At 35.8% G+C, this 18182-nt stretch overlaps 1 protein-coding gene across 5 annotated transcripts in view; it reads left to right on the top strand.

The window, feature by feature from the left end:
- NPHP3 (nephrocystin 3) overlaps positions 1-15600 on the top strand; it is a 41587-nt gene extending 25987 nt beyond the window's left edge. For 2 of the 5 annotated variants that reach the window (XM_024355683.3, XM_016941944.4), the window contains 12 exons: positions 1571-1709; positions 3714-3878; positions 5241-5335; positions 5876-5998; positions 7589-7778; positions 7961-8202; positions 9630-9705; positions 10463-10590; positions 12053-12293; positions 13323-13448; positions 14029-14144; positions 14757-15600. In XM_024355683.3, coding sequence (XP_024211451.2) covers positions 1571-1709; positions 3714-3878; positions 5241-5335; positions 5876-5998; positions 7589-7778; positions 7961-8202; positions 9630-9705; positions 10463-10590; positions 12053-12293; positions 13323-13448; positions 14029-14144; positions 14757-14937 — 1822 coding nt within the window. In that variant the 3' untranslated portion in view covers positions 14938-15600. Of the gene's footprint in view, positions 1-1570; positions 1710-3713; positions 3879-5240; positions 5336-5875; positions 5999-7588; positions 7779-7960; positions 8203-9629; positions 9706-10462; positions 10591-12052; positions 12294-13302; positions 13449-13988; positions 14161-14756 lie in introns of those variants that run through there. The other 3 variants (XM_024355685.3, XM_024355686.3, XR_010155335.1) reach the window with 3 other exon arrangements.
- The last annotated feature ends 2582 nt before the right edge of the window (positions 15601-18182 follow it).

Raw genomic sequence — 18182 nt, 5'->3', positions numbered from 1 at the left:
AATTTTCTTCACACTAATCTGTTCCCTATTGGAGGTTGCAAAAGAAAGCCATCCTCACCCTCATTTGTGGCCCCTAGCTTTGGGAAAGTGAAGGAAACAACTGAGGGTTACAATATTTTTTCAGGTATCTTTGAATATCAGGAGGTAGATATATGGATATGAATTTTTAATTGTCTCTGTTCTCAAGTCCTGATAAACTTTTTAATTATAAAATAGTTCTATTTTAGATATCCATTAGTAATCTGCCTTTAGATAAGCATTAGAGTATCACTAGTTTTATTTCCTCAGTATAGCTTTACCCTATTCTATCTATTCTCAACCGTTAGAATGTTTTACTACTTTTATTTCTTCTTCAGTATAGCATCACTCTACTTTGTCTTTTCTCCATCTGAGGTAAAAAAAAAAAAAAAAAGATTAATACATTTTTTGTTATTCATTGCAATAGATGGCAATTCTAGCACACATATTTCCAGACACCGAATCTAGTACTTCTTGTCTCTTTATTCCATGTTCTCATCTTGAGAACCAAATTTGAAATAAAAAAATCTTCTGAAACTTTACATTGCCCACGATATTTCATCTTTGTTTTTGTTTTTGAGACAGTGTCTCACTCTCTGTTGCCCAGGCTGGAGAGCAGAGGCTTGATCTAGGCTCACTGTAACTTCTGCCTCCCAGACTCAAGCGATCCTCCCACCTCAGCCTCTTGAGTAGCTGGGACTACAAGAGCACACCACCATGCCTGGCTTATTTTTGTATTTTTAGTAGAAGCGGGGTTTTGCCATGATTGCCAGGCTGGTCTTGAACTCCTGGGCTCAAGCAATCCACCTGCTTAGCCTCCCAAAGTGCTGGGATTACAGCATGTGAACCACTGTACCCAGCCTGCCTGTGATATTTCCACTGTCCTTTTCCACTGTTAGTTGTGGCAACACATCTGGCCTCTGTGAACATCAGTGATACAATGAGTATGATTCAAGAGTGTGAGTAATTTTTCATACATTTAATAATGTTCATTGAAAGTATCTATTTTACTGTTTTTATTTTTGAAAGTACCTATTTTAAAGAGACTATGGACCCTTTGTTTTTTCTCTTTGTACATCTTTATATTATGTTTAAAAACTGGTAAATATTGTGTAATCTTTTAAAACATACCCCCCTATTTAATGATTTTCTTTAGCCTTGTGTTTTCAAAATTCTGGCTCCACACAAATTTAATTTGCATGGCTAACTAACAATACTTATCATCGTTTCCCTGCTTCCTGTATGTAGGTGGCATGCTTCTGGATAATAAGAACCATGTCTGACTCATTTTTATGTTCCATAATGCATAGTAATTGCTTAACAAATAATAGATTTCAGCATGTTTATTGCACTGAATTAAATTATATATAGTAAAATAAACCCAATGACTCTAGCAGCCCCATAAAACTACCACTTTCCTGTATCATGTTTTATTGAATTTGTTATTGGTTGCAGTACAAAAAATAGAGTTCACATTGTTTTTAACTGATCTCAAAATTTTCACAGATGTTGGCAATCTGTAAGAAATTAAATCTCTTCTCGATTCCAACAGTGCTGGGAGAGCAGGCAATTTAGATAAAATCCTTCATCAGTGTTTCCAGTGTCAAGATACTGTTTCATTATATAGACTTGTTCTGCACTCTATCCAGGAGTCCATGGCAAATGATGTGGATAAAGAGCTAATGAAGCAGGTAGAATGTAATAAACTTATAAAAAGGAATGTTAGTTTGCTTTGTGTGTGTGTGAATGGAAATAAATAACAATTCTTTTAAAATTTGTGCTTAAATATGTTTCAGGCATATGCAGGAATGCTGATAGCCATAGTGTGCTTGTGGAAATTTGTGTTTTCCTGATTATCATTGAGATTTATCATCTTTTCATGTTATTGGCTATCCTTTTTTTCTGAATTGCTGGTTCAAGTCTTTACCCATTTTTTAAGTGGGTCGTTTGTCTTTTCCTTATCGATCTGTAGGTGTCTTAAATGTTCTGCCTACTGAAAACAAATCCTTTATTAGAAAATTTGCAAATAAATGTCTTTTTCCTGTTTGTTTCTTGTCTTTTAACTGTATAGTATCATTCATTATGTTTCATTCATTATACAAAGCTTTGTTTCATATATATGTGTGTGTGTGTGTATACACACACACACACAATTTCCTTCAAAAAGTTTTATAGTTTTTTCTTCGTGTGTGAAGTCCTTAACTCTTGTTGATATCTTCTTGTTTATTGTGTGAGGAAGGAATCCACTTTTTAATCCTCTGTCATATGGATAATTAATTGTTCTTTTTACTAAATAATACATCTCTTCTGCTCATTTGCAATGCCAACTGACAAATATCAAGCTCACAAATAAATGTGGGTCTGTTTCTAGGCTCTTCTGTTCTGATTTTGCCTATTCTTTGCCAGTACCATACTGCTTAGTTGTTAGAACTTTAAAGTAAGCTTTGGTAGTTACTTGGGTAAACCTCCTTTTATTATTATCCTTCACAATTGCCTTGTCTAATTTTCCATATATATATTTTTAGAATTAAGTGCTATGTAATTAAAATAACATTGTAGTTTTTTGTTGATATATTCAATTTTGGTTTTTGAAAACATATATCTAGCAATCTCATTTTTTTTTTTTTTTTTTTCCCGAGACGGAGTCTCGCCTTGTCGCCCAGGCTGGAGTGCGGTGGCGCGATCTCCGCTCACTGCAAGCTCCGCCTCCCGGGTTCAAGCAATTCTCCTGCCTCAGCCTCCCGAGTAGCTGGGACTACAGGCACCCACCACCACGCCCAGCTAATTTTTTGTATTTTTAGTAGAGATGGGGTTTCACCGTGATAGCCAGGATGGTCTCGATCTCCTGGCCTCGTGATCTGCCCACTTTGGCCTCCCAAAGTGCTGGAATTACAGGCGTGAGCCACTGCGCCCTGCCGAACCTGGATCTATTTTTATGTTAACTTTTCAGCTTGGTGGTTCCCAGGGTTTGGACTTCTCAGCCCACTCCAAGCCCACAAGCTTCCTTGTATTCTCTCCACGTCTGTGGGCTAATGTTTTTCTCATGCACCCCTTCACTGAGGGTGAAGGTCCTTCAAAGCCCTTCAAAGATCCTGGTGTTGACAAGAAATCTAATTCTACCTCCTTGCCTCACACAGCTTAAGGGCTCACCTTCCATCCCACTGTGGCTGTGAAAACCTGAGCTCTTATGTTCCTGGGGGATGCTGCCTGTCCTCTAGCTCCACTGCCCCCATAGCCAGCAGTTCCAGCCCTTTACACTCTGACTTCAATTTCCTATTCATTTTTGGCAGTTGGAGGATTTCCCTTTATTTATCTAAAAGCTGTGCTTTTAGAAATGTGTCTGATATTCATACGTGTTTATAATAGGAGGGCTATTTTCTTCCACTGTCTTCCTGGAATTGGAATTCTGCCATTAATTATAATAATACATTTTATGCAGTTTTAATTTTCACTGTACTTTTTTCTGTAAGAGTGTTATCTTTGGTGTGCTAGATTTTATATATACACTATCTTAATCTTCATTAATGTCTTTTGGACAGTGTGTTTTAATAAATCTGTTTCTTGATTTATTAAATCATTTGAATTATAAGTTTTGGTAAAAAGAAATAGCCTTAAAAGAATTATGGAAATTTTAATGGCCGTTAGTTACTTATACAGGTGCTTTATGATTACTGTTAATTTGTTTTTCTACCTAGATTCTCTGCCTTGTCAATGTTAGTCACAATGGTGTGAGTGAATCAGAACTGATGGAACTCTATCCTGAGATGTCCTGGACTTTCTTGACCTCCCTTATTCACAGTTTATACAAAATGTGTTTGTTGACTTATGGATGTGGCTTGCTTAGGTTTCAACATCTGCAGGTGATGTTATTTTAGGCATCTTTTTATTTATTTATTTAAGAAACAGGGTCTTCTCTGTCACCCAGGCTGGAGTGCAGTGGCAAGATTATTTCTGCCAAAGGAATAAATTCTAAAGATCTGCTATACAACATTGTCCCTATAGTTAACAATACTGTAGTACACTTAAAAATTTATTAAGAGGGTAGATCTCATGTTAAGTGGTCTTACCACAGTACAATTTTTAAAATTAAAAAATAAGTCAGACACAAAAGATCAAAAAAAGTTTCTTAAAGGTAGTTTATTTCTTGAAGAGAAAAAAGTCTTTTTCAATTATGTTTCATTGAATTGCGGTATTATTATACAGTCATGCATTGCTTAACAATGGGGATATGTTCTGAGAAACACATCATTAGGTGATTTTATCATTGTGTGAACATTGTAGAGCGTACTTACACAAATCTAGATGGTACAGCCTACCACACATGGAGGCTATATGGTATGGCCTATTGCTCCCAGGCTACAAACCTGCACAGCATATTACTGTACTGAATACTGTGTGTAACTGTATTTGTGTATCTAAATACAGAAAAGTTACAGTAAAAATGTCGTATGAAAGTTTTAAAACGGTATGCCTGTATAGGGCAGCTTCATTATAATTTTATAGGATCATCATCATGTATGCAGTTTGTTGTTGACCAAAACATTGTTATGTGCACATGACTGTATATGTATTAAGAGTTTGGACTCTGTAAGCCAGTCAGCCTCCTTTTCATGGATTAATGCCTATCTAAACTTGGGCAAGATCTAAGCCCCAGGCGGACTTTGGCAGTTTACGAAAGGGGTTGTGAAGCAAATTAATTGAGGTGGTTCTTGGTCCTTGTGAGGTACTAGAAAGATGTTTAGCACATAGAAGTAAATCTTTAGGAAGTTTTGGCTAAAATAATTCCTATCATCTGCAATGCCATGGTTGATTTATATATATATACAATTGTAAATGAAGTCTTACATTTGAGTATGCTGTATCATATTTGTAGATGTGAAATGTTTGCAATTTCACAGCCTTTTTCCTTTCTTTATTGTGTATTGTTTGAATATAATTTATTCTTTTTAGTAACTTTTCATTCCACACTTCTGAGATTTTTAATGTATTAACTAAAGTTTGAATTAAATTGTGTTTTGAGCTTATAAATATTAGTACAGAAATTTTTATTCTAGTAACAGTTTATCAAATAAATATGTCCTAAATTTAAAAACATTTAAGTGACATTTCTATTATACAGCTATAAAATAGGAATAATTATAAATTCTTTTTTGCAAATCTCTTGTTAGATGTACAGTGACTTACGTAAAATAGAACTCAGTATTTCTTCTTTTTCTCCCTAGGCTTGGGAAACAGTGAGACTGGAGTACCTGGAAGGCCCCACTGTTACTTCTTCATACAGGCAAAAGCTAATCAACTATTTCACCTTGCAGCTAAGGTATTGTAAATGTTCCTGTTGTTCTTCTGTAACTTCTGCAACACACTACCTTTGTGTCCTTATTTCGTTTCTTAGCTTACAACCTAAAGTACAAAAACTTAATTATTACAAAAAAGATTAAATCCTCTCCCTATTCTGTTAATGTCAAAAGAGCAAAAGATGATTTTGTCTTTTAATATTATGCTAAAAGTTTAAACAAGGAAAATCAACGTAGGATCATTTTATTATTTTTATTTTATTCCAATAGTTTGTGTCCATGTATCTGTATGTGTATATATGGGTCCATTGAGTGTTTTTTTAAATAGTTCAATTTTAGGAAAATACTTTTAGAGTTTGGTTGATGGTTCTGCATATCACTGAATTTATTTTCTTAGATTGGTAAAGTCTCTGATTTTGACCTAACTTTTTTAGTATTAAATTATACTTAAAGAATCAGAGATATATGTTAAATATTTTTCTTCCTTTGACATTTGCCTGAAGCCTTTTTGAAGCAGTCTCATTGTAGGAAGATATTGAATATTGTCTCCTCTCTTCTGATAGTCAGGACAGAGTGACTTGGAGAAGTGCAGATGAACTCCCGTGGCTTTTTCAGCAGCAGGGAAGTAAACAGAAGCTGCATGATTGCCTTCTTAATCTCTTTGTGTCTCAAAACCTTTATAAAAGGTAAGAAACATTATAGAACATCCTTCCCCAGAAAGAGAGATTTAAAGTTGTTCAGTTTAACAAAGAAAAAATGGTATTTTTAATTTAAAAATTAGTCTTAAGTATCTGAAATACAAATAGTGTAGGAGAAATCTTGAGACAATTTACAAATCTCTATTAGATCTGCTTTTCCCAAGAGGAAAACATAGAGTACTGCTGCTTTATGAAATCAGAGCTGGAATGATTTTGGTTCAACTTTTTATCTTATGCTTACTTTTAAGCAGGTCTAAATTTAAACCACTCAGAGAGGTGGTTCATAATGTCTGCTTCTTTGGGCCTTCAGATATCTGAAAGCGTAGCCTTCAAACCAGACTCGGGTCCAAGTAGAATCTGTCTGGTGTTGAATTTATTTGTTTTTGTTTGTTTGTTTACTTTCTATGTCTGGTGTTGAATTTAAAGAAAGAATTACCCTAATTCAAAAATGTATTCTGTTTGTCTCTTTTGATATGTTCTAGTTTGTCAGTGGCAGAACTACCTTTTTATGAGCCAACTGTCTAACCTACTAAGCTTCATGAGGGTTTTTTTCTGCCTTACTTAGAGATTTAGACATTTCTTATACAATAAGTATCATAATTTATTTTGCTCCTACATAAACTCTCTCAAATTTGTTGCATCTCTTATTTCTGATCTCCATTCCAATTTTTCATGATTCCTTTGAAATCAGATTTTTTTTTTTTTTTTTTTTTTTTTTTTTTTTTTTTTTTTTTTTTGAGACGGAGTCTCGCTTTGTCACCCAGGCTGGAGTGCAGTGGCTCGACCTCGACTCACTGCAAGCTCCGCCTCCCGGGTTCACGCCATTCTCCTGCCTCAGCCTCTCCGAGTAGCTGGGACTACAGGCGCCCGCCACCACGCCCGGCTAATTTTTTGTATTTTTTAGTAGAGACGGGGTTTCACCGTGGTCTCGAACTCCTGACCTCGTGATCCGCCCGCCTCGGCCTCCCAAAGTGCTGGGATTACAAGCGTGAGCCACCGCGCCCGGCCGAAATCAGATATTTTTTAGTTTACCAGCCCCATACTACTTAAGATCACCTACAGATGAATAAGCTTACTTTTGTCATTCAATTTCTTGATGAAAATACAAAGTAGATACTCTGTGACAGTTTATTTTTTATTAGTTTCTTCTCTTTGAATTTCCATACTTAAAATAATTTTGGGAGTGAACTCAGCGGTTGGCTCCATATTGTGAAATGTGTAAAAAGGATTCAGATAGATTCCCATTGGTAAGTAGCCATGATGGTATTAAGGATAACAGCCAACACCGTGGAGTACTTACTGTGTGCCATAATCCCCCTACAGTACCAGCTGAGGCAGGTAGTGTCTCCATTTCTGCAGATGAAGGTGATGAGGTCTAAGAGGTCAGATAACCTGCTCAAGATTACATAGCTAGGATAGTGGTGGAATTCAGATAGTGAGTGGTCTGAGTCTTACCTCACTACACAGTACTTGCCTACTAATAAATTGTCAATAACTTGATATTAGTTCTGGAATTTTGATTCTGTAATGGATTTTAAAGTGTGTTTTTCATTAAAGTACTGTTATTTGTTGAAACAGGGGACACTTTGCTGAGTTGCTGAGTTATTGGCAGTTTGTTGGCAAAGACAAAAGTGCAATGGCAACAGAATACTTCGATTCATTGAAGCAGTATGAGAAAAACTGCGAAGGCGAGGACAACATGAGTTGCTTAGCTGATCTTTATGAAACCTTGGGGCGATTTCTCAAGGATCTAGGCCTTCTCAGTCAGGTAAGCTCAGCACATCAATGGCAAGCCAGAGACAGGTGGGATTTTTGTGTTCACTCTTCTCTTTTTCCAAGATGTTAATGTGGTTTTCATTTGTTGTGCTATAATCCTTAATATTTAATCAGATGACAGATCTTGCAGCATTTCACTCACTTTAACTGGCCTTTCACCCCTTTTCCCCCCAGGCCATAGTACCTTTGCAGAGGTCTTTAGAGATTCGAGAAACAGCTTTAGATCCCGATCACCCAAGAGTAGCCCAGTCCCTCCACCAACTAGCAAGTGTATACGTGCAGTGGAAGAAGTTTGGCAATGCAGAACAACTGTATAAACAGGCATTGGAAATCTCAGAAAATGCTTATGGTGCGGACCATCCATATACTGCTCGTGAACTTGAGGCACTTGCAACTTTGTACCAGAAACAAAATAAGTAAGATTTTTTAGATCAGTAATACCTGATTTTATGAAGGGGAATTACAGTTTTAGTGTACTTATAGGGTAGGCTTTGTTTTATCACTGTGTACTTTTCCTTACCCTGTGCCTAGTCTTCATGTGGTAAACAGAGAAAATTAGAACTATAAGATTCATCTCTGTTTGAAGATGCATGAAGGATAGAACATGGACTTTCGAGTCATATAGTCTTGAGTTTGAATCCTGGCTCATTCACTGACTAACTTTGAGTGCTTTACTAATATAGGTTTAGTATCCTTTATCCAAATGTGGAACCAGAAATGTTCAGGATTTTGGATTTGTTCAGATTTCAGAATATTTGCATATATATAATGAGATATCTTGGGGATGGGACCCAAGTCTAAACATGAAATGTATTTATGTTTCATATATACCTTATACACATAGCCTGAAAGTAATTTTGTTTACTAGTTTTAATTTGTGCATAAAACACAGTTTTGACTGTGGCTTGAGTTGACCCATCACTTGAGGTCAGGTGCAGAATTTTCCACTTGTGGCATCATGACAGCACTCAAAAAGCTTCTGATTTTGGAGCATTTCAGAATTTGGGTTTTCAGATTAGGGATGTTCAACCTTTATGGGGCCAGCAAACCATTGCCCATAGGCCAAGTCCAGTTGTGTAAATAAGGTTTAAAGGGAACACAGCCAAATTTTTTTCATGTATATATTATCCATGGTTGCTTCTGTGCTTCAGTGGCGGAGTTCCTTACTTGGAACAGAAAGCACACGGCCCACAAAGCCTAAAATATTAACTCTCTAGCCCGTTATAGAAAAAGCCAATCTCTGGTATAATAAAAAGTCTTTCTTATCTATCAGGCACCCAATGAATGGCATCTCTTCCTCTATTAAAAATTATTTCTTTTGCTCTATCATAAGTGATACATAATGGAATTTTTTAACTTATAGAAGTATTGCTTCGTACAAATTTTGTGTGAATTTCACATTTAAACTTGACCAGAAATTAGCCTGTGCAGAAAAAGTTGTTAATTAAAAATTATTAGTGTGCTATAGAAAACTGAGATTTTGGATTTTCATTTAGTTAGGTTGCCCTTCAGAGACTTAGGATGAGTTAAATTAGTTAAAGATGATCAGATGTCAGCTACTTAAAGGACTAGACTTGCTTTGTTTTGTCAAAATTTTTTTAATTGAACAGAACTTTTTATTAGAAAAACACCCATGATAGACTAAGATATCTTAGTGTTTTGTCATATTTTGTTTTATGAAAGGGTTTTTAGAGATTCTTAATGTCATGACTATCATTTCTAGAAAAAATGCTGTATTTAATAGCCCAAAAAGACTTTACACTATGAAAAGAGTGCTTTCATTTCACTGAAGTATACTTTGAATATGTTTCTTTTGTTTGACTTACTGTAATTTTTTTTTAAGATATGAACAAGCTGAACATTTTAGGAAAAAATCCTTTAAAATTCATCAGAAAGCTATAAAGAAAAAAGGCAACTTGGTAAGGAGAGATTTCTTTTGTGTTGTGTTTTGAACGTAAGAGGAAAAGAGCATCATAAATGCATACACCCCACATGTTTAAGAGCTTTAGATTTTAAAATCTTCTAGTTTTTTAGAAGAGAACTACTTAACATTTTCTTATTTATGTGTTAAAATATATTACTGAGAAGTACAATTTAGACTTTAAAAAGTGGAACTCTAAATTCATTTGAAGGTTAGGTTTTGAAAGACGGAATTTAAAGCTACCTCAGTTCTTTAAAGGGTTGGAAAAAGGAATAAAATAAATTTAGTTAACATTTTGTGTTATGTTCAAATGTGAAGAAAGCCTTCCCCTCAAATACACAATAAAAGTTATTTTAATTTTTTTAAGTTGCTGATAAAGTCTAAATGTAGCATATTTCTTTAATTTAAAATGCTGTGTGCATTTTTATGGACTTGATGTTTATGTGTTTACCTATGGGGTTGATAAATATCTGCAAATTAATTATATTCTATTATTTCTTGAAGCACTTTGAGATATTTACTTTCTAAAATATAATCATTTTCATGAAATAGTTTTTAATGAATTTTAGAATGTGTTGCCATGTGGAAATATTTGTATTTGTAATCATCAAGTTAATTTAGTGTGATGCTTAAAATAATAGTTATCTAGATTAAATGGGAAAAAAGGAAGATTTTTTAGGACCCTCATATATTGTTTCAGAATCAAGGATTGCACCTACTTAGTGATTGCTTTTCATTTTTCATGTCTGCTGCAGTACGGATTTGCCCTTTTACGTAGACGGGCTCTACAGTTAGAAGAGCTTACATTAGGTAAGGACACACCTGATAATGCTCGGACCCTCAACGAACTGGGTGTTCTCTACTACCTTCAAAATAACCTGGAGTGAGTACCATGGGGTTAATAATGAAAATAATTAACCATTTTCTCTTTGATGCAATGCTGTTTTACATTTTTATCAAGTCTAAAGCTAGAAAAAAAATGATAAAAACCATGCAAAATTTCATGTATGATGTTATATAATGAGCATACACATACCTAAAGACCATGGCATTTTCTCTACTGTGTTTCTTTTCACACTCTTTTTTTTTTTGAGACAGAGTCTCGCTCTGTTGCCCAGGCTGGAGTGCAGTGGCGTGATCTCGGCTCACTGCAACTTCCACCTCCCATTCAAGCTATTCTCCTGCCTCAGCCTCCCGAGTAACTGGGACTACAGGCGCATGCCACCACGCCCAACTAATTTTTTGCATTTTTAGTAGAGACAGGGTTTCACTGTGTTAGCCAGGATGGTCTCGATCTCCTGACCTCGTGATCTGCCCGCCTTGGCTTCCCAAAGTGCTAGGATTACAGGCGTAAGCCACCACGCCTGGCCCACATTGTTTCTTAACTGAAAAGTTATTCTGTAGCTTCCCTGGTGTATTTTATATATTTATGAAAAGTGAGTTTGTGTAGATATTGTGCATGAGATCTCACAGAAGCAGCAGCTTGGGACTAATAGTAAATAATGTAGACGGTTTCTAGTTTTGTCAGTTTATTTGGGCAAAAGGATTCAAAATGACATTTATATTTATATGTTATAAAAAGTATTTTTGGACTTCATATATCAGAAAAATATAACAAATTTGAAACTTTGGATGTCAGAAAAGTATAATAAATCTGTAGCCCACTTACAGAAACTTATATAAAAAATAATGATTTATTCTTTTGTTAAAAATTATTTAGTACTGGCTGGGCATGATAGCTCATGCCTGTAATCCCAGAGCTTTAGGAGGCTGAGGCATTAGGATCACTTGAAGCCAGGAATTCAAGACCAGCCTGGGCAACATAGTGAGACCCTGTCTCTACAAAAAAAATTAATAAATTAGCCAGACATGGTGGTACACACCTGTAGACCCAGCAACTTGAGAGGCTAAGGTGGGAGGATCACTTGAGCCTAGGAGTTCAAGGTTACACACATGCACACATACAAAAAAATAAAATAAAGAAATAAAAATTATTTAGTACTAACTCCAAAGGGAGGAAGAGTGAATACAAAAATCTTTTATTGGACCTAGGTCTAATAATTTTTAAAGTATAAAAGTTTGTTTTGGAAAATACCTATCAGTTTTTCTTTCAGAAGTGGAGAATTGAGGCAATCATCCACACATTTTAGGCCCTCAAACTATCAGGAAAAGGGCAGGAAGAGATAGGGGTGGGGAAGAGGGGGAAAGTAAGATTTTGAGCTGAATCTCTTATTTTAACTAGAATCTAAGAATAAAGATGAGTCAGTTCTCCACTTAATTTAGGGGTCAGGATTCCAAACTCTAGAAAATAGATAGTTTAAGCCATTTTGGGATTGTGTTCACAGAACAGCTGACCAGTTTCTGAAGCGTTCCTTAGAAATGAGGGAGCGAGTTCTAGGACCAGATCACCCTGACTGTGCTCAGTCTTTGAATAATCTGGCAGCTCTATGCAATGAAAAGAAACAGTATGATAAAGCAGAAGAACTTTATGAAAGAGCTTTAGATATTCGGAGACGTGCATTAGCTCCTGATCACCCTTCTTTGGCATATACGGTGAAGCATCTTGCCATCTTGTATAAGAAAATGGTAAGTAATCTTTGACATTCTTACATGTTTTATAACATATCAGTTAAGCCATAACTACTATGAGCAAAATAATTTATCTTTATGAGGGACAGGTTAGTTTATATGAGCTTTAAAAATCATGATTTAACTTTTAACAAGTAACTGAGCAGAACATTTAAAAATAATTATTTTATACTGAACTGGTTACATTGATTCTTGATTCTGAAATAATATACTAGTAAATTAATATGCTGGGTTTGTTTTGTTAAATACATTCCAAGTACAAATGCATTTATTAGCATTCTAATTCAAACTTATTTTACATTTCAGAAGTTCTAAAATTCCACCAATATTAAGTTTGCTGTGTAAAGCAACATAAACATAAGAAATCAGGAGATGTCTTTGTAGTTGATTAAATGAACATTTTTATTTCGTTCTTTCTTGGCTTTGCCTGTAATTAAATGTAACCATTGTTTGCCATAGGGTTCTATACTGAGTGATATTTGGGATTTTTATAGCTGTTCTCAAAAAAGAAAAAATTCCAGGGAAGCCTGCTTTCATTTAGCATAGTTACAGAGCGTTGTAGACTGTCTTTAGACTTTGTGGGTCCATTACTGGTCATCCTGACACCAAAGTTGTTGTAGTAAGAGGGGTACATTGCTGCTATTTCTGCCCAACTTTCAGGTGAAGTGAAGTAGTTAGAAAAATCTGGAAGGGATTTGGCAAGAAATGAGCTTTTGATTTTGATGCAGTCTCCAAATTATGTGCAATAGTAAATCTACTTCAGCTGATATGTTTTTACTACACTAGAAACAGTAATAGTGGATGATCCTAAAGGGTTTTCTGAATTATCAAAAATGCTTTTCTATACAGTGTAGCTTTAAATTTTCAGTTATCTATAAACTTAATCATTAAGCTGATAGGAAATGCTTCTGAGATTTTTTTCCCTCAAAATTACCCTTTAATATGAAATTTTACTTATGGAAAAAGCTCTGATAAGATAATATTTATTGCCTTATATTTTTGTTAGATTTAACTCTTGTTTTTTAGGGGAAACTTGACAAAGCTGTACCTTTGTATGAATTGGCTGTTGAAATTCGACAGAAATCTTTTGGCCCAAAGCACCCTAGTGTAGCTACTGCCTTGGTGAACTTAGCTGTTCTTTATAGCCAAATGGTAAGTTCCCATATTTTAACGTTGTATCAGTGAATGATTTTATGGTATAAAATATAGGTAAACATGAATTAGATAGGGAACACTAAATAGAACTAAAGACAATTTAAGGATATTTCTAATACTTCCTTTAGTACTTGAGAAACTATTGAAGTTAGACTTGTACAAAGGTCCCTTCCTCTTAGTGTAAAACACTGTTAGTTCAGAGCATAGGCTTAGTTTCTAAAATTCTGGAGATACCCTACATCCCTCCATATAATATTTATTTAAGTATTTAAGCCTGTGGCATTTGATTATGATGGGTGAGAATCAGGTGGGGGAGCCATTGGGCAATAAAGGAACAGGTTTGTGCTTACAGTATTGGATTATGGTCAAATGGTTACCAAGCCAGGTCTAAATCTTAAGTATCTGACTTTCTATTATACTGCTTCTCCTATGATTATTCATAAGTTAATCTGTTTATTCCCATCTTTTAGGAGGATATTAACATTTTAAAGTACTAATCAAAGTAGGTTAGCTTAGTCTAGAATACATTAATTTCAGAAACCCAGTGTGCATGAGCATTATCATTTTTTTAAATAAGAAAAAACACGTTGAAGCTTTGCCATTGTATGAAAGAGCATTAAAGATTTATGAAGATAGCCTGGGTCGGATGCATCCTCGAGTTGGAGAAACACTGAAAAATTTAGCTGTGCTTAGGTAAGAATTTTTTTCACTTTCCTTATACAGCCTCTTTTATTCGAAGTAGCTTTGTCTTAGAATAGCACAAAATATGTATTACTGAATGTTTTTTTTTAGAGTGGGGAGGGGTTGTTTTTTGCTGATTGACTTCAAGAAGTACTGAAGTAGTATCCAGAAATGAAATGAAGCCTGCATGATCTATTTTGCAGAGGAGCATATGTATGCATCATGGCAAACAGTGAAGGATGGTTTATACTACATCTGGCTCTGGGAGTAATATGGGTAATTTGCTGTCCCCAGAGTGAATTTGCCATTAAGTATATGTTGACTTTTGTTTGCTCATTTGTATTTTTCTCAGGATGCAGAGAATACCTAACTTTGCTTAGCAATTTCACTGCCTCTATTACAACATGGTTTTAATGATATCCATATGAGACACAAAAATACTGATACTGGTAGAAAGGAGAAGAGTTTGGGTGTTGTTTTACTGGTCTGCTTGAGTGAATACACTGGAAAAAGAGGGGAAATGGGCAAATATTTACAGCTTCTTTTTCTGTGTCCCATAAGGTCATTTTGAATTGGTAAGAGGTTATATTCTCATTTTAAGAGTTTTTGTTTTCTCTCTCAAAGCTATGAAGGAGGAGATTTTGAAAAAGCTGCTGAATTATACAAAAGGGCAATGGAAATAAAAGAAGCAGAAACATCACTCTTGGGTGGAAAAGCTCCTTCAAGCCATTCATCAAGTGGAGACACGTTTAGCTTAAAAACAGCTCATTCTCCTAATGTTTTCCTTCAGCAAGGACAAAGGTAATAGCAGCAGTTAGAATTCTTTGCAAATGTACCTTAAGACAAAATAATTAAACATTTGGAACATTTAAATTTGAAACTTTAAAAAAAAGTTGTACGAAATTTTACTATGTGTGATTTAACTGCTATTTGTATGAAGTTGTATTGGACTACATTAAGTTGGAATTGTGATTATGTCTGTTTTAGTTGTTTAAAAGAATTTTCCTATTATATGGTATCCAAGGATGTAGACACATTAGAATTATAAGATGACATGAGGAGCAAATCATGAAGAGCGGATTGGTCTTTGTTCAACAAGAGCTGGCAGAGTAGTCAAGACAAGGAGTTCAAAAATTCCATGAATCTTGGCCAGGCATGGTGGCTCATGCCTGTAATCCCACCACTTTGGGAGGGTGATGCAGGAGGATCACTTGAGGCCAGGAGTTCGAGACCAGCCTGGCCAACATGGTGAAACCCTGTCTCTACTAAAAATACAAAAAAAAATTAGCTGGACCTGGTGGCGCATGCCTGTAATCCTAGCTACTCAGGAGGCTGAGGCATGAGAATCGCTTGAACTCAGCAAGTGGAGGTTGCTATGAGCTGAGATTGTGCCAGTTCATTCCATCCTGGGCAACAGGGTGAGACTCTGTCTCAAAAAAAAAAAAAAAAAAAAAAAAAAAAAAAAGAATTCCATGATTCTTTTGAGCTCTCAAGAGCTACTTTAGCCTTGCCATTCCTCTTGCTTTTCAGCAGTAGTCTGGCCCAATTCTCTACCTCAAAGGAAAGTTTCAAGGATTAAAGGGTTAATGTTTATGAACGATTCAAATTGTCTTCAGTGAAACACATTAGTCACAAGAATCCCTGATTGCTGCACTTTAAAAAATTCTTTACCTTTTCCTTGAGCAGATTGGTCCAGTCCCTCTGCTTTCTGTTCTGTCTACATTGTGTATTATTTATTACTATATAGTATATGTATCTGCATGTCTGAAGTCATTAATGCAGTAACAGGTCAAGCTCTTTAGCATTCTTTGACTTTTCCCAAAATATAGATATGACATTCTCCTTTATCTTCCTTCTTAGATGGCCTAAATCTGTCTCTTCATTTACCTCAAACTCAAATTAGTATGCCATTTTCATACTGAAAATTAAATATTTTTATGGATTTTAAAAATATTGCAACATTTTAGATATTGTTTTGGACCATTTGTGTATTTATATATAATAAAATCATCAATTTAATACTTGTAAGATCCTAACATGTATTAATTGTAAAAGTGAAATATGTAATAGCCACACTTCACTGTTTTAAAATAAAAGTGCAATTTCAAGTTCTTTTTTCCCCACTCTAGTTTATACAAGAGGGCTGTTTTGCATGATTTTTAAAGAAATACGTTGAACTTTTTTTAGAACTTGAAATGGACCGGGCGCGGTGTCTCATGCCTGTAATCCTAGCACTTTGAGAGGCCAAGGCGGGAGGATCATAAGGTCAGGAGATCGAGACCATCCTGGCTAACACGGTGAAACCCCATCTCTATTGAAAAATACAAAAAACTAGCTGGGCGTGCTGGCACACACCTGTAGTCCCAGCTACTTGGGAGGCTGAGGCAGGAGAATCGCTTGAACCCGGGAGGCGGAGGTTGCAGTGAGCCGAGATCACACCACTGCACTCCAGCCCGAGTGAGACTCCATCTCAAAACAAAACAAAACAAAAAACAAAACCTTGAAATGTTGTCAATACTTGCTGCTCAGTAGTTTGCTCAGCTTAAGGTTTTGGTTAATGTTCTCTTAAGGCCGAGTTACTATTCACAGGGTGGTCCACAAATCATTGTCACCACCACCTGGAAGCTTATTAAAAATTCAGACTCTCAGGCCTCTCCCCAAACCTACTGAATGAATCTGTATTTTAGCTAGATCCCAAGGTGACTAATGTGCACATAAGTATGAGAAGCAGTGGTATAACTCTACAGCACTATAGTGGTTGGTAATTTAAAAAGAAATGAGGCAGTATATAATAAGCATCCTTCTTCCTCCTTTGGGAGTAGTTCAAGAGGGAAAAATAGAAGATAAACTATAACCATAACATACCTTTCTGGGTTTGGCAGCTGTGAAAGACACAAAGTAATTGAAAACACAAATATACCAGACAATGATTTCAGAATTAAGCTGTTAGAGCTTAGAATTTGATTATTTAGTGGTACAAGTAATTTAATACATAGCAAGTAATGTGTTCAGTTTATCACCTTAGAAAAACTGCTTTAGAAAATAATGAGACCAGTACTCTAGAAGAACCCTGATAAAAGGAAAAACTACCTTAAGAATATTATTTATTCTTTGTACCTCCAAAATTTGTGCCTGAATAACTGTAGTTGGAGACATGATCACTCAAAATTATGTATTCCAAAAGAATGAAATTTAAACATAATAAACTATATTTTGATATTACTAGTTATTTTACTACCAACCCAAACGTTCTCATGTAGAATGCATACTTAAGAAGATAAAAATAGCTGGAACATCTTTGTGTATGCATATTTGAAGTTCTCAAATAGGAATATTTTATTCACATTAATATGCACTTTCACAATGAAAAAGGTAGCTTTCAGACAACTCAATTATAAATCTGAATTGTTAGAGTACTTATTCTAGTTATAATTTTTATTCATCAATACCTTTTTTTTTTGAGACAGAGTCTCACTCTGTTTTCCAGACTGGAGTGCAGTGGCGCTATCTCAGCTCACTGCAACCTCTGCCTCCCGGGTTCAAGCGATTCTCCTGCCTCAGCCTCCTAAGTAGCTGGGATTACAGTCACGCACCACCACGCCCGGCTAATTTTTGTATTTTTAGTAGAGACGGGGTTTTGCCATGTTGGTCAGGCTGGTCTCGAACTCCTGACCTCTTGACCTACCCACCTCAGCCTCCCAAAGTGCTGAGATTACAGAAAGGGAAATATGAAAAAAATGTGATGCAGGGGTCAAAGCTTCCTTTAGTAAATATTCTTGGCTGGGCGTGGTGGCTCACACCTGTAATCCCAGCACTTTGGGAGGCCAAGATGGGTGGATCACCTGAGGTCAGGAGTTCGAGACCAGCCTGGCCAACATGGTGAAACCTCGCCTCTACTAAAAATACAAAAATTAGCCATGCATGGTGGCGGGCACCTGTAATCCCAGCTACTTGGGAGGCTGAGGCAGGAGAATCGCTTGAACCTGGGAGGCAGAGGATGTGGTGAGCTGAGATCGTGCCACTGCACTCCAGCCTGGGCAACAGAGTGAG

This window comes from Pan troglodytes, chromosome 2 (genome assembly GCF_028858775.2).
Source record: "Pan troglodytes isolate AG18354 chromosome 2, NHGRI_mPanTro3-v2.0_pri, whole genome shotgun sequence".
NCBI classification, from domain to species: Eukaryota; Metazoa; Chordata; class Mammalia; order Primates; family Hominidae; genus Pan; species Pan troglodytes.
This window is presented reverse-complemented; position numbering and strand designations above follow the sequence as displayed.